This window comes from Mobula birostris, chromosome 23 (assembly GCF_030028105.1).
Source record: "Mobula birostris isolate sMobBir1 chromosome 23, sMobBir1.hap1, whole genome shotgun sequence".
NCBI classification, from domain to species: Eukaryota; Metazoa; Chordata; class Chondrichthyes; order Myliobatiformes; family Myliobatidae; genus Mobula; species Mobula birostris.
In genome coordinates this window covers 64,284,273-64,300,532 of record NC_092392.1, presented here as the reverse complement: position 1 = coordinate 64,300,532, position 16,260 = coordinate 64,284,273, and the positions used below count along the sequence as shown (strand labels likewise).

At 49.7% G+C, this 16,260-nt stretch overlaps 1 protein-coding gene across 1 annotated transcript in view; it reads left to right on the top strand.

The window, feature by feature from the left end:
- Nucleotides 1-16,260, top strand: part of LOC140186819 (chloride anion exchanger-like) — a 98,649-nt gene that overhangs the window by 55,315 nt on the left and 27,074 nt on the right. The window contains exon 10 of the mRNA XM_072241410.1: nt 564-641. Coding sequence (XP_072097511.1) covers nt 564-641 — 78 coding nt within the window. The remainder of the gene's footprint in view (nt 1-563; nt 642-16,260) is intronic.

Below are 16,260 nucleotides of genomic sequence, written 5' to 3'. Positions count from 1 at the left end.
CAAAGATTGGTGGTGTCATGGAGAGTGTCAAAGATTGACAAAGAATACAATGTGGTAAAATCAGTTACAGATATGGGCAGAGATGACAGGTGGTACTGGGACAAGAGTGAGTTTGTTGACAAGAAACAAGAGGAGAATAAAGTAGAGAGGAGAAGGGCTTTGTGTGGACTGAGAGTAGCAGAGATGGAGGACTTGGAGCAGGTTCTGAGTGAATGTTTGGACGGAATAGACAAAGGAGGAGAAGTGTGAAAAGTTGGTCAGGATAAATGCAGCAAAGTGGAACTGTTAAAAGATTAAAGACTGTCACCAGCAGATAAACAGCCAGGCCCAAATCTACCATATCCAGGGCTCTACAGACAATGGAGGAAGCTGCAGTCCTCAGTACTGTCAGTGCCTGGCCACTAGAGTACAGCACAGTTAATGCCTTCCTGCGGTTAAAGAGGGAACCCAGTACTGAGTAGCAGTTCATGGGAAATGGCGCCCTATCCTAACGCAAAAGAAAATTAATAATACAGTGTGAAAATACTTTTTTAAAAGTTGACAATGAACCTATTTTGCTGCAGGTTGCTGGTCTGTTATCAGCTTTGGTGGTGATGATTGTGACTCTGGCGATTGGATTCCTGTTAGCCCCTCTCCCCAAGGTGAGGAATGACACATAACTCCTTCCCACTGTTAATTACTCTGTAGCATTGGCAGCATGATCAGCCCAACAGAAGCACTGGAAATGATGAAGTAACATAGCTCTTACCATAGTGGTTGTTTGGCCCATCGAGTCAACGTTGACTCTGGGAACAATTCTGTCAGATCCCATTTACTTCCCTGGAATCTGTGCTTTCTCACAGTGCCTCCATTCCCCCAGTTTCTATCACTCACCCATACACAAAACAGCTACGTAACTCACCAACCTGCCTTTGATATGTGGGGGGAAACCCTGCAAACTCCACACAGACAGACAGGAGGATTGACCCTGGTTTCTGTCACTGGGATTGACATTAACCCCGGTCTCTGTTGCTGTGATTGACATTGACCCCGGTCTCTATCACTGGGATTGACATTGACCCCAGTCTCTGTCACTGGGATTGATATTGACCCCTGTCTCTCTATCACTGGGATTGACATTGACCCCTGTCTCTGTCACTGGGATTGACATTGACCCCGGCTCTCTGTCACTGGGATTGATATTGACCCCTGTCTCTCTGTCACTGGGATTGACATTGACCCCAGTCTGTGTCACTGTGATTGACATTGACCCCTGACTCTCTGTCGCTGTGATTGACATTGACCCCAGAACTCGTCACTGTGATTGACATTGACCCCAGTCTCTGTCACTGGGATTGGCATTGACCCTGGTCTCTGTCAGTGGGATTAGCATTGATCCCTGTCTCTGTCACTGTGATTGACATTGACCCCTGTCTCTGTCGCTGTGATTGACATTGACTCCTGTCTCTCTCTGTCGCTGTGATTGACATTGACCTCGGTCTCTGTCACTGTGATTGACATTGACCCGGGTCTCTGTCACTGTGATTGACATTGACTGGGCCTCTGTCACTGTGATTGACATTGATCCCCATCTCTGTCGCTGTGAATGACATTGACCCCGGTCTCTGTCACTGGGATTGACATTGACACCTGTCTCTCTGTCGCTGGGATTGACATTGACCCCTGTCTCTCTGTCACTGTGATTGACATTGATGCCGGCCTCTGTCACTGTGATTGACATTGACCTCGGTCTCTGTCACTGTGATTAACATGAACCCTGGTCTCTGTCACTATAATTGACATTGATCCCAGTTTCTGTCACTGGGATTGACATTGACCCCGGTCTCTGTTACTGGGATTGACATTGTCCCCGGTCTCTGTCACTGGGATTGACATTGACCCCGGTCTCTGTCACTGGGATTGACATTGTCCCTGGTCTCTGTCACTGGGATTGACATTGACACCAGTTTCTGTCACTGTGATTGACATTAACCCCTGGATTCTGTAACTGGAATTGACATTGACCCCGGTTTCAGCCGCTGTGATTGACATTGACCCCAGTTTCTGCTGCTGTGATTGACGTTGACCCTAGGACTCTATCACTGTGATTGACATTGACCCCTGTTCTCAGTCACTGTGATTGACATTGATCCCGGGTCTCTGTCGCTGTGATTGACATTGACCCTGGTTCCTGTCACTGGGATTGACATTGACCCCTGTCTCTCTGTCAGAGGCATTGACATTGATACCTGTCTCTCTGTCACTGGGATTGACATTCACCCCGGTCTCCCTGTGACTGCAATTGACATTGAGCCCTGTCTCTCTGTCACTGAGACTGACGTTGACCCTGGCCTCTGTCGCTGTTGTTGACGTTGACCCCGGCCTCTGTCACTGTGATTGACATGAACCCCGGTCTCTGTCACTGGGATTGACATTGACCCCGGTCTCTGTCACTGTGATTGACATGAACCCCGTTCTCTGTCACTGTGATTGACATTGACCCCAGTTTCTGCTGCTGTGATTGACATTGACCCCTGTCTCTCAGTCCCTGTGACTGACATTGATCCTGGGTCTCTGTCGCTGTGATTGACATTGACCCTGGTCTCTGTCACTGGGATTGACATTGACCCCTGTCTCTCTGTCAGAGGCATTGACATTGAGCCCTGTGTCTCTGTCGCTGTGATTGACATTGACCCGGCCTCTATCAGTGTGATTGACATTGATCCCCGTCTCTGTCGCTGTGAATGACATTGACCCCGGTCTCTGTCACTGGGATTGACATTGACACCTGTCTCTCTGTCACTGGCATTGACATTGACCCCGGTCTCTGTCACTGGGATTGACATTGACCCTGTCTCTCTGTCGCTGGGATTGACATTGACCCCGAACTCTGTTACTGGGATTGATATTGACCCCTGTTCTCTGTCACTGGGATTGACATTGACCCTGAACTCTGTCACTGTGATCAACTTTGACCCCAGTCTCTGTCACTGTGAATGACATTGACCCCGGTATCTCTGTCACTGTGATTGACATTGACCCCGGCCTCTGTCACTGTGATTGACATTGACCCCGGTCTCTGTCACTGTGATTAACATTGACCCCAGTCTTTGTCACTGGGATTGACATTGACCCCTGTCTCTCTGTTGCTGTGATTGACATTGACTCCAGGACTCGTCACTGTGATTGACATTGACCCCGGTCTCTGTCACTGGGATTGGCATTGACCCTGGTGTCTGTCACCGTGATTGACATTGACCCCTGTCTCTGTCACTGGAATTGACATTGACCCCGGTCTCTCTGTCACTGCGATTGACATTGACCCCTGTCTCTGTCACTGTGATTGACAGTAACCCCTGGACTCTGTCACTGTGATTGACATTGATCCCGGTCTCTGTCACTGTGATTGACATTGACTCCTGTCTCTCTGTCACTGTGATTGACATTGACTCCTGTCTCTCTGTCACTGGCATTGACATTGACCCCGGTCTCTGTCACTGGGATTGACATTAAGCCCTGTGTCTCTGTCGCTGTGATTGACATAGACCCCGGCCTATATCACTGTGATTGACATTGATCCCGGTCTCTCTGTCACTGGGATTGACATTGACCCCGGTCTCTCTGTCGCTGGGATTGACATTCACTCCGGTCTCTCTGTGACTGTGATTGACATTGAGCCCTGTCTCCCTGTCGTTGTCATTGACCCTGGCCTCAGTCGCTGTTATTGACATTGACCCCGGTCTCTGTCACTGTGATTGACATTGACTGGGCCTCTGTCACTGTGATTGACATTGATCCCCATCTCTGTCGCTGTGAATGACATTGACCCCGGTCTCTGTCACTGGGATTGACATTGACACCTGTCTCTCTGTCGCTGGGATTGACATTGACCCCTGTCTCTCTGTCACTGTGATTGACATTGATGCCGGCCTCTGTCACTGTGATTGACATTGACCTCGGTCTCTGTCACTGTGATTAACATGAACCCTGGTCTCTGTCACTATAATTGACATTGATCCCAGTTTCTGTCACTGGGATTGACATTGACCCCGGTCTCTGTTACTGGGATTGACATTGTCCCCGGTCTCTGTCACTGGGATTGACATTGACCCCGGTCTCTGTCACTGGGATTGACATTGTCCCTGGTCTCTGTCACTGGGATTGACATTGACACCAGTTTCTGTCACTGTGATTGACATTAACCCCTGGATTCTGTAACTGGAATTGACATTGACCCCGGTTTCAGCCGCTGTGATTGACATTGACCCCAGTTTCTGCTGCTGTGATTGACGTTGACCCTAGGACTCTATCACTGTGATTGACATTGACCCCTGTTCTCAGTCACTGTGATTGACATTGATCCCGGGTCTCTGTCGCTGTGATTGACATTGACCCTGGTCTCTGTCACTGGGATTGACATTGACCCCTGTCTCTCTGTCAGAGGCATTGACATTGATACCTGTCTCTCTGTCACTGGGATTGACATTCACCCCGGTCTCCCTGTGACTGCAATTGACATTGAGCCCTGTCTCTCTGTCACTGAGACTGACGTTGACCCTGGCCTCTGTCGCTGTTGTTGACGTTGACCCCGGCCTCTGTCACTGTGATTGACATGAACCCCGGTCTCTGTCACTGGGATTGACATTGACCCCGGTCTCTGTCACTGTGATTGACATGAACCCCGTTCTCTGTCACTGGGATTGACATTGACCCATGTCACTGTCACTGGGATTGACATTGACCCCTGACTCTCTGTCGCTGTGATTGACATTGACCCCAGAACTCGTCACTGTGATTGACATTGACCCCAGTCTCTGTCACTGGGATTGGCATTGACCCTGGTCTCTGTCACTGGGATTAGCATTGATCCCTGTCTCTGTCACTGTGATTGACATTGACCCCTGTCTCTGTCGCTGTGATTGACATTGACTCCTGTCTCTCTCTGTCGCTGTGATTGACATTGACCTCGGTCTCTGTCACTGTGATTGACATTGACCCCAGCCTCTGTCACTGTGATTGACATTGACCCGGGTCTCTATCACTGTGATTGACATTGACCCCAGTTTCTGCTGCTGTGATTGACATTGACCCCAGGACTCTGTCACTGTGATTGACATTGACCCCTGTCTCTCAGTCCCTGTGATTGACATTGATCCTGGGTCTCTGTCGCTGTGATTGACATTGACCCCGGTCTCTGTCACTGGGATTGACATGAACCCCGTTCTCTGTCACTGGGATTCACATTGACCCATGTCTCTGTCACTGGGATTGACATTTACACTGGTTTCTGTCACTGTGATTGACATTAACCCCTGGACTCTGTCACTGTGATTAACATTGACCCCAGTTTCTGCCGCTGTGATTGACATTGACCCCGGCTCTCTGTCTCTGTCATTGATATTCACCCCGGCTCTCTGTCACTGTGATTGACATTGATGCCGGCCTCTGTCACTGTGATTGACATTGACCCCTGTCTCTCTGTCACTGTGATTGACATTGACCCCTGTCTCTCTGTCACTGTGATTAACATTGCCCCCTGTCTCTCTGTCACTGGGATTGACATTGACCCCGATCTCTGTCACTGGGATTAACATTGACCCCAGTTTCTGCCGCTGTGATTGACATTGACTCCAGTTTCTGCCGCTGTGATTGACATTGACCCCGGCTCTCTGTCGCTGTGATTGACATTCACCCTGGCTCTCTGTCACTGGGATTGACATTGACCCCGATCTATGTCACTGGGATTGACATTGACCCCTGTCTCTCTTTCACTGTGATTGACATGAACCCTGGTTTCTGTCACTGTGATTGACATTGACGCCGGCCTCTGTCACTGTGATTGACATTGACCCCTGTCTCTCTGTCACTGTGATTAACATTGTCCCCTGTCTCTCTGTCACTGGGATTGACATTGACCCCTGTCTCTCTGTCACTGTGATTGACATGAACCCCGGTCTCTGTCACTGAGATTGACATTGACCCCAGTTTCTGTCACTGGGATTGACATTGACCCAAGCCTCTGTCACTAAGATTGACATTGATCCCGGTCTCTGTCACTGAGAATGACATTGTCCCCGGTGTCTGTCACTGTGATTGACATTGACCCATGTCTCTGTCACTGTGATTGACATTGACACCTGGACTCCGTCACTGGGATTGACATTGACCCCAGTTTCTGCCGCTGTGATTGACATTGACTCCAGTTTCTGCTGCTGTAATTGACTTTGACCCCGGCTCTCTGTCGCTGTGATTGACATTGACCCCGGCTCTCTGTCACTGGGATTGACATTGACCCCAGTCTCTGTCACTGTGATTGACATTAAACCCCTGTCTCTCTGTCACTGTGATTGACATTGATCCCGTTCTCTGTCACTGTGATTGACATTGACGCCGGCCTATGTCACTGTGATTGAATTTCACCCCAGCCTCTGTCACTATGATTGACATTGACCCCGGCCTCTGTCGCTGTTATTGACATTGACCCCGTTCTCTGTCACTGTGATTGACATTGACCCCTGTCTCTCTTTCACTGTGATTGACATGAACCCTGGTTTCTGTCACTGTGATTGACATTGACGCCGGCCTCTGTCACTGTGATTGACATTGACCCCTGTCTCTCTGTCACTGTGATTGACATTGACCCCTGTCTCTCTGTCACTGTGATTAACATTGCCCCCTGTCTCTCTGTCACTGGGATTGACATTGACCCCGATCTCTGTCACTGGGATTAACATTGACTCCAGTTTCTGCCGCTGTGATTGACATTGACCCCGGCTCTCTGTCGCTGTGATTGACATTCACCCTGGCTCTCTGTCACTGGGATTGACATTGACCCCGATCTATGTCACTGTGATTGACATTGACCCCGGCCTCTGTCACTGTGATTGACATTGACCCCTGTCTCTCTGTCACTGTGATTGACATTGACCCCTGTCTCTCTGTCACTGTGATTAACATTGTCCCCTGTCTCTCTGTCACTGGGATTGACATTGACCCCGATCTCTGTCACTGTGATTGACATTGACCCCTGTCTCTCTGTCACTGTGATTGACATGAACCCCGGTCTCTGTCACTGAGATTGACATTGACCCCAGTTTCTGTCACTGGGATTGACATTGACCCCAGCCTCTGTCACTAAGATTGACATTGATCCCGGTCTCTGTCACTGAGAATGACATTGTCCCCGGTGTCTGTCACTGTGATTGACATTGACCCATGTCTCTGTCACTGGGATTGACATTGACCCCAGTTTCTGCCGCTGTGATTGACATTGACTCCAGTTTCTGCTGCTGTAATTGACTTTGACCCCGGCTCTCTGTCGCTGTGATTGACATTGACCCCAGCTCTCTGTCACTGGGATTGACATTGACCCCAGTCTCTGTCACTGTGATTGACATTAAACCCCTGTCTCTCTGTCACTGTGATTGACATTGATCCCGTTCTCTGTCACTGTGATTGACATTGACGCCGGCCTATGTCACTGTGATTGAATTTCACCCCAGCCTCTGTCACTATGATTGACATTGACCCCGGCCTCTGTCGCTGTTATTGACATTGACCCCGTTCTCTGTCACTGTGATTGACATTGATCCCGGTCTCTGTCACTGTGATTGACATTGACACCTGTCTCTCTCACTGGGATTAACATTGTCCCCGGTCTCTGTCACTGGGATTGACATTGACACCAGTTTCTGTCATTGTGATTGACATTAACCCCTGGACGCTGTAACTGGGATTGACATTGACCCCGGTTTCAGCCGCTGTGATTGACATTGACCCCAGTTTCTGCTGCTGTGATTGACATTGATCCCGGGTCTCTGTCGCTGTGATTGACATTGACCCCTATCTCTCTGTCAGAGGCATTGATATTGATACCTGTCTCTCTGTGACTGGGATTGTCATTGACCCTGGCCTCTGTGCTGTTATTGACGTTGACCCCGGTCTTTGTCACTGTGATTGACATTGACCCGGCCTCTGTCACTGTGATTGACATGAACCCCGGTCTCTGTCACTGGGATTGACATTGACCCCGGTCTCTGTCACTGGGATTGACATTGTCCCTGGTCTCTGTCACTGGGATTGACATTGACACCAGTTTCTGTCACTGTGATTGACATTAACCCCTGGATTCTGTAACTGGAATTGACATTGACCCCGGTTTCAGCCGCTGTGATTGACATTGACCCCAGTTTCTGCTGCTGTGATTGACGTTGACCCTAGGACTCTATCACTGTGATTGACATTGACCCCTGTTCTCAGTCACTGTGATTGACATTGATCCCGGGTCTCTGTCGCTGTGATTGACATTGACCCTGGTCTCTGTCACTGGGATTGACATTGACCCCTGTCTCTCTGTCAGAGGCATTGACATTGATACCTGTCTCTCTGTCACTGGGATTGACATTCACCCCGGTCTCCCTGTGACTGCAATTGACATTGAGCCCTGTCTCTCTGTCACTGAGACTGACGTTGACCCTGGCCTCTGTCGCTGTTGTTGACGTTGACCCCGGCCTCTGTCACTGTGATTGACATGAACCCCGGTCTCTGTCACTGGGATTGACATTGACCCCGGTCTCTGTCACTGTGATTGACATGAACCCCGTTCTCTGTCACTGGGATTGACATTGACCCATGTCACTGTCACTGGGATTGACATTGACCCCTGACTCTCTGTCGCTGTGATTGACATTGACCCCAGAACTCGTCACTGTGATTGACATTGACCCCAGTCTCTGTCACTGGGATTGGCATTGACCCTGGTCTCTGTCACTGGGATTAGCATTGATCCCTGTCTCTGTCACTGTGATTGACATTGACCCCTGTCTCTGTCGCTGTGATTGACATTGACTCCTGTCTCTCTCTGTCGCTGTGATTGACATTGACCTCGGTCTCTGTCACTGTGATTGACATTGACCCCAGCCTCTGTCACTGTGATTGACATTGACCCGGGTCTCTATCACTGTGATTGACATTGACCCCAGTTTCTGCTGCTGTGATTGACATTGACCCCAGGACTCTGTCACTGTGATTGACATTGACCCCTGTCTCTCAGTCCCTGTGATTGACATTGATCCTGGGTCTCTGTCGCTGTGATTGACATTGACCCCGGTCTCTGTCACTGGGATTGACATGAACCCCGTTCTCTGTCACTGGGATTCACATTGACCCATGTCTCTGTCACTGGGATTGACATTTACACTGGTTTCTGTCACTGTGATTGACATTAACCCCTGGACTCTGTCACTGTGATTAACATTGACCCCAGTTTCTGCCGCTGTGATTGACATTGACCCCGGCTCTCTGTCTCTGTCATTGATATTCACCCCGGCTCTCTGTCACTGTGATTGACATTGATGCCGGCCTCTGTCACTGTGATTGACATTGACCCCTGTCTCTCTGTCACTGTGATTGACATTGACCCCTGTCTCTCTGTCACTGTGATTAACATTGTCCCCTGTCTCTCTGTCACTGTGATTAACATTGCCCCCTGTCTCTCTGTCACTGGGATTGACATTGACCCCGATCTCTGTCACTGGGATTAACATTGACCCCAGTTTCTGCCGCTGTGATTGACATTGACTCCAGTTTCTGCCGCTGTGATTGACATTGACCCCGGCTCTCTGTCGCTGTGATTGACATTCACCCTGGCTCTCTGTCACTGGGATTGACATTGACCCCGATCTATGTCACTGGGATTGACATTGACCCCTGTCTCTCTTTCACTGTGATTGACATGAACCCTGGTTTCTGTCACTGTGATTGACATTGACGCCGGCCTCTGTCACTGTGATTGACATTGACCCCTGTCTCTCTGTCACTGTGATTGACATTGACCCCTGTCTCTCTGTCACTGTGATTAACATTGTCCCCTGTCTCTCTGTCACTGGGATTGACATTGACCCCGATCTCTGTCACTGTGATTGACATTGACCCCTGTCTCTCTGTCACTGTGATTGACATGAACCCCGGTCTCTGTCACTGAGATTGACATTGACCCCAGTTTCTGTCACTGGGATTGACATTGACCCCAGCCTCTGTCACTAAGATTGACATTGATCCCGGTCTCTGTCACTGAGAATGACATTGTCCCCGGTGTCTGTCACTGTGATTGACATTGACCCATGTCTCTGTCACTGTGATTGACATTGACACCTGGACTCCGTCACTGGGATTGACATTGACCCCAGTTTCTGCCGCTGTGATTGACATTGACTCCAGTTTCTGCTGCTGTAATTGACTTTGACCCCGGCTCTCTGTCGCTGTGATTGACATTGACCCCGGCTCTCTGTCACTGGGATTGACATTGACCCCAGTCTCTGTCACTGTGATTGACATTAAACCCCTGTCTCTCTGTCACTGTGATTGACATTGATCCCGTTCTCTGTCACTGTGATTGACATTGACGCCGGCCTATGTCACTGTGATTGAATTTCACCCCAGCCTCTGTCACTATGATTGACATTGACCCCGGCCTCTGTCGCTGTTATTGACATTGACCCCGTTCTCTGTCACTGTGATTGACATTAAACCCCTGTCTCTCTGTCACTGTGATTGACATTGACGCCGGCCTATGTCACTGTGATTGAATTTCACCCCAGCCTCTGTCACTATGATTGACATTGACCCCGGCCTCTGTCGCTGTTATTGACATTGACCCCGTTCTCTGTCACTGTGATTGACATTGATCCCGGTCTCTGTCACTGTGATTGACATTGACCCCTGTCTCTCTTTCACTGTGATTGACATGAACCCTGGTTTCTGTCACTGTGATTGACATTGACGCCGGCCTCTGTCACTGTGATTGACATTGACCCCTGTCTCTCTGTCACTGTGATTGACATTGACCCCTGTCTCTCTTTCACTGTGATTGACATGAACCCTGGTTTCTGTCACTGTGATTGACATTGACGCCGGCCTCTGTCACTGTGATTGACATTGACCCCTGTCTCTCTGTCACTGTGATTGACATGAACCCCGGTCTCTGTCACTGAGATTGACATTGACCCCAGTTTCTGTCACTGGGATTGACATTGACCCCAGCCTCTGTCACTAAGATTGACATTGATCCCGGTCTCTGTCACTGAGAATGACATTGTCCCCGGTGTCTGTCACTGTGATTGACATTGACCCATGTCTCTCTGTCACTGTGATTGACATTGACACCTGGACTCCGTCACTGGGATTGACATTGACCCCAGTTTCTGCCGCTGTGATTGACATTGACTCCAGTTTCTGCTGCTGTAATTGACTTTGACCCCGGCTCTCTGTCGCTGTGATTGACATTGACCCCGGCTCTCTGTCACTGGGATTGACATTGACCCCAGTCTCTGTCACTGTGATTGACATTAAACCCCTGTCTCTCTGTCACTGTGATTGACATTGATCCCGTTCTCTGTCACTGTGATTGACATTGACGCCGGCCTATGTCACTGTGATTGAATTTCACCCCAGCCTCTGTCACTATGATTGACATTGACCCCGGCCTCTGTCGCTGTTATTGACATTGACCCCGTTCTCTGTCACTGTGATTGACATTGATCCCGGTCTCTGTCACTGTGATTGACATTGACACCTGTCTCTCTCACTGGGATTAACATTGTCCCCGGTCTCTGTCACTGGGATTGACATTGACACCAGTTTCTGTCATTGTGATTGACATTAACCCCTGGACGCTGTAACTGGGATTGACATTGACCCCGGTTTCAGCCGCTGTGATTGACATTGACCCCAGTTTCTGCTGCTGTGATTGACATTGATCCCGGGTCTCTGTCGCTGTGATTGACATTGACCCCTATCTCTCTGTCAGAGGCATTGACATTGATACCTGTCTCTCTGTGACTGGGATTGTCATTGACCCTGGCCTCTGTGCTGTTATTGACGGTGACCCCGGTCTTTGTCACTGTGATTGACATTGACCCGGCCTCTGTCACTGTGATTGACATGAACCCCGGTCTCTGTCACTGGGATTGACATTGACCCCAGTTTCTGCCGCTGAGATTGACATTGACCCCAGCTCTCTGTCGCAGTGATTGACATTGACACCGGCTCTCTGTCACTAGGATTGACATTGACCCCGGCTCTCTGTCACTGGGATTGACATTGACCCCGGTCTCTGTCACTGTGATTGACATTGACGCCGGCCTCTGTCACTGTGATTGAATTTCACCCCAGCCTCTGTCTTCGTGATTGACATTGACCCAGTCTCTGTCACTGTGATTGACATGAACCCCGGTCTCTGTCACTGTGATTGACATTGACCCCAGCCTCTGTCACTGTGATTGACATTGACACCGATCTCTGTCACTGTGATTGATATGAACCCCGGTCTCTGTCACTGTGATTGACATTGACCCCAGTTTCTGTCACGGGGATTGACATTGAGCCCTGTCTCTCTGTCACTGGGATTGACGTTGACCCCTGTCTCTCTGTCACTGGGATTGACATTGACACCTGTCCCTCTGTCACTGGGATTGACATTGACCCAAGTCTCTCTGTCACTATGATTGACATTGACCCCAGCCTCTGTCACTGTGATTGACATTGACACCGATCTCTGTCACTGTGATTGACATTGATCCCGGTCTCAGTCACTGTGATTGACATGAACCCCGGTCTCTGTCACTGTGATTGATATGAACCCCGTTCTCTGTCACTGTGATTGTTATTGACCCCTGTTTCTGCTGCTGTGATTGATATTGACACCGATCTCTGTCACTGTGATTGACATTGACCCCACTTTCTGTCACGGGGATTGACATTGACCCCTGTCTCTCTGTCGCTGGGATTGACGTTGACCCCTGTCTCTCTTTCACTGTGATTGACATGAACCCTGGTTTCTGTCACTGTGATTGACATTGACGCCGGCCTCTGTCACTGTGATTGACATTGACCCCTGTCTCTCTGTCACTGTGATTGACATTGACCCCTGTCTCTCTTTCACTGTGATTGACATGAACCCTGGTTTCTGTCACTGTGATTGACATTGACGCCGGCCTCTGTCACTGTGATTGACATTGACCCCTGTCTCTCTGTCACTGTGATTGACATGAACCCCGGTCTCTGTCACTGAGATTGACATTGACCCCAGTTTCTGTCACTGGGATTGACATTGACCCCAGCCTCTGTCACTAAGATTGACATTGATCCCAGTCTCTGTCACTGAGAATGACATTGTCCCCGGTGTCTGTCACTGTGATTGACATTGACCCATGTCTCTCTGTCACTGTGATTGACATTGACACCTGGACTCCGTCACTGGGATTGACATTGACCCCAGTCTCTGTCACTGTGATTGACATTAAACCCCTGTCTCTCTGTCACTGTGATTGACATTGATCCCGTTCTCTGTCACTGTGATTGACATTGACGCCGGCCTATGTCACTGTGATTGAATTTCACCCCAGCCTCTGTCACTATGATTGACATTGACCCCGGCCTCTGTCGCTGTTATTGACATTGACCCCGTTCTCTGTCACTGTGATTGACATTGATCCCGGTCTCTGTCACTGTGATTGACATTGACACCTGTCTCTCTCACTGGGATTAACATTGTCCCCGGTCTCTGTCACTGGGATTGACATTGACACCAGTTTCTGTCATTGTGATTGACATTAACCCCTGGACGCTGTAACTGGGATTGACATTGACCCCGGTTTCAGCCGCTGTGATTGACATTGACCCCAGTTTCTGCTGCTGTGATTGACATTGATCCCGGGTCTCTGTCGCTGTGATTGACATTGACCCCTATCTCTCTGTCAGAGGCATTGACATTGATACCTGTCTCTCTGTGACTGGGATTGTCATTGACCCTGGCCTCTGTGCTGTTATTGACGGTGACCCCGGTCTTTGTCACTGTGATTGACATTGACCCGGCCTCTGTCACTGTGATTGACATGAACCCCGGTCTCTGTCACTGGGATTGACATTGACCCCAGTTTCTGCCGCTGAGATTGACATTGACCCCAGCTCTCTGTCGCAGTGATTGACATTGACACCGGCTCTCTGTCACTAGGATTGACATTGACCCCGGCTCTCTGTCACTGGGATTGACATTGACCCCGGTCTCTGTCACTGTGATTGACATTGACGCCGGCCTCTGTCACTGTGATTGAATTTCACCCCAGCCTCTGTCTTCGTGATTGACATTGACCCAGTCTCTGTCACTGTGATTGACATGAACCCCGGTCTCTGTCACTGTGATTGACATTGACCCCAGCCTCTGTCACTGTGATTGACATTGACACCGATCTCTGTCACTGTGATTGATATGAACCCCGGTCTCTGTCACTGTGATTGACATTGACCCCAGTTTCTGTCACGGGGATTGACATTGAGCCCTGTCTCTCTGTCACTGGGATTGACGTTGACCCCTGTCTCTCTGTCACTGGGATTGACATTGACACCTGTCCCTCTGTCACTGGGATTGACATTGACCCAAGTCTCTCTGTCACTATGATTGACATTGACCCCAGCCTCTGTCACTGTGATTGACATTGACACCGATCTCTGTCACTGTGATTGACATTGATCCCGGTCTCAGTCACTGTGATTGACATGAACCCCGGTCTCTGTCACTGTGATTGATATGAACCCCGTTCTCTGTCACTGTGATTGTTATTGACCCCTGTTTCTGCTGCTGTGATTGATATTGACACCGATCTCTGTCACTGTGATTGACATTGACCCCACTTTCTGTCACGGGGATTGACATTGACCCCTGTCTCTCTGTCGCTGGGATTGACGTTGACCCCGTTCTCTCTGTTGCTGTGATTGAAATTGACCCTGGTCTTTGTCACTGCGATTTACATTGACCCAAGTTTCTGCCGCTGTGATTGACATTGACCCCGGCTCTCTGTCGCTGTGATTGACATTGACCCCGACTCTCTGTCACTGGGATTGACATTGACCCCGATCTATGTCACTGTGATTGACATTGACCCCTGTCTCTCTGTCGCTGTGATTGACATTGAACCTGGTCTCTGTCACTGGGATTGACATTGACCCCTGTCTTTCTTTCACTGTGATTGACATGAACCCTGGTTTCTGTCACTGTGATTGACATTGACGCCGGCCTCTGTCACTGTGATTGACATTGACCCCTGTCTCTCTGTCACTGTGATTGACATTGACCCCTGTCTCTCTGTCACTGGGATTAACATTGACCCCAGTTTCTGCCGCTGTGATTGACATTGACCCCGGCTCTCTGTCGCTGTGATTGACATTCACCCCGGCTCTCTGTCACTGTGATTGACATTGACCCCTGTCTCTCTGTCGCTGTGATTGACATTGAACCTGGTCTCTGTCACTGGGATTGACATTGACCCCTGTCCCTCTGTTGCTGTGATTGAAATTGACCCTGGTCTCTGGCACTGGGATTGACATTGACCCCGATCTCTGTCGCTGTGATTGACATTGACCCCGGCTCTCTGTCGCTGTGATTGACATTGACCCTGGCTCTCTGTCGCTGTGATTGACATTGACCCCGACTCTCTGTCACTGGGATTGACATTGACCCCGGTCTCTGTCACTGTGATTAACATTGACCCCTGTCTCTCTTTCACTGTGATTGACATTGACCCCGGCTCTCTGTCGCTGTGATTGACATTGACCCCGGCTCTCTGTCACTGAGATTGACATTGACCCCGGTCTCTGTCACTGGGATTGACATTGACACCTGTCTCTCTGTCACTGAGATTGACATTGACCCCGGCTCTCTGTCACTGAGATTGACATTGACACCTGGCCCTGTCACTGGGATTGACATTGACCCCGGTCTCTCTGTCACTGGGATTGACATTGACCCCTGTCTCTCTGTCACTGTGATTGACACCGAGCCCTGTCTCTCTGTCGCCGTGATTGACATTGACCCCGGCCTGTGTCACTGTGATCAACATTGACCCCGGTCTCTGTCACTGGGATTTACATTGACCCCTGTCTCTGTTTCTGGGATTGACATTGACCCCAGTCTCTGTCACTGGGATTGACATTGACCCCTGCCACTCTGTCGCTGTGATTGACATTGACTCCGGTCTCTGTCACTGGGATTGACATTGACCCCAGTCACTGTCACTGGCGTTGACATTGACACCTGTCACTCTGTCACTGGGTTTTAAATTGACCCCGGTCTCTGTCACTGGCATTGATATTGACACCTGTCTCTCTGTCACTGGGATTGACATTGACCCCGGTCTCTGTCACTGGGATTGACATTGACTCCTGTCTCTCTGTCGCTGTGATTGACATTGACCCCGGCCTATGTCACTGTGATTGACATTGACCCCA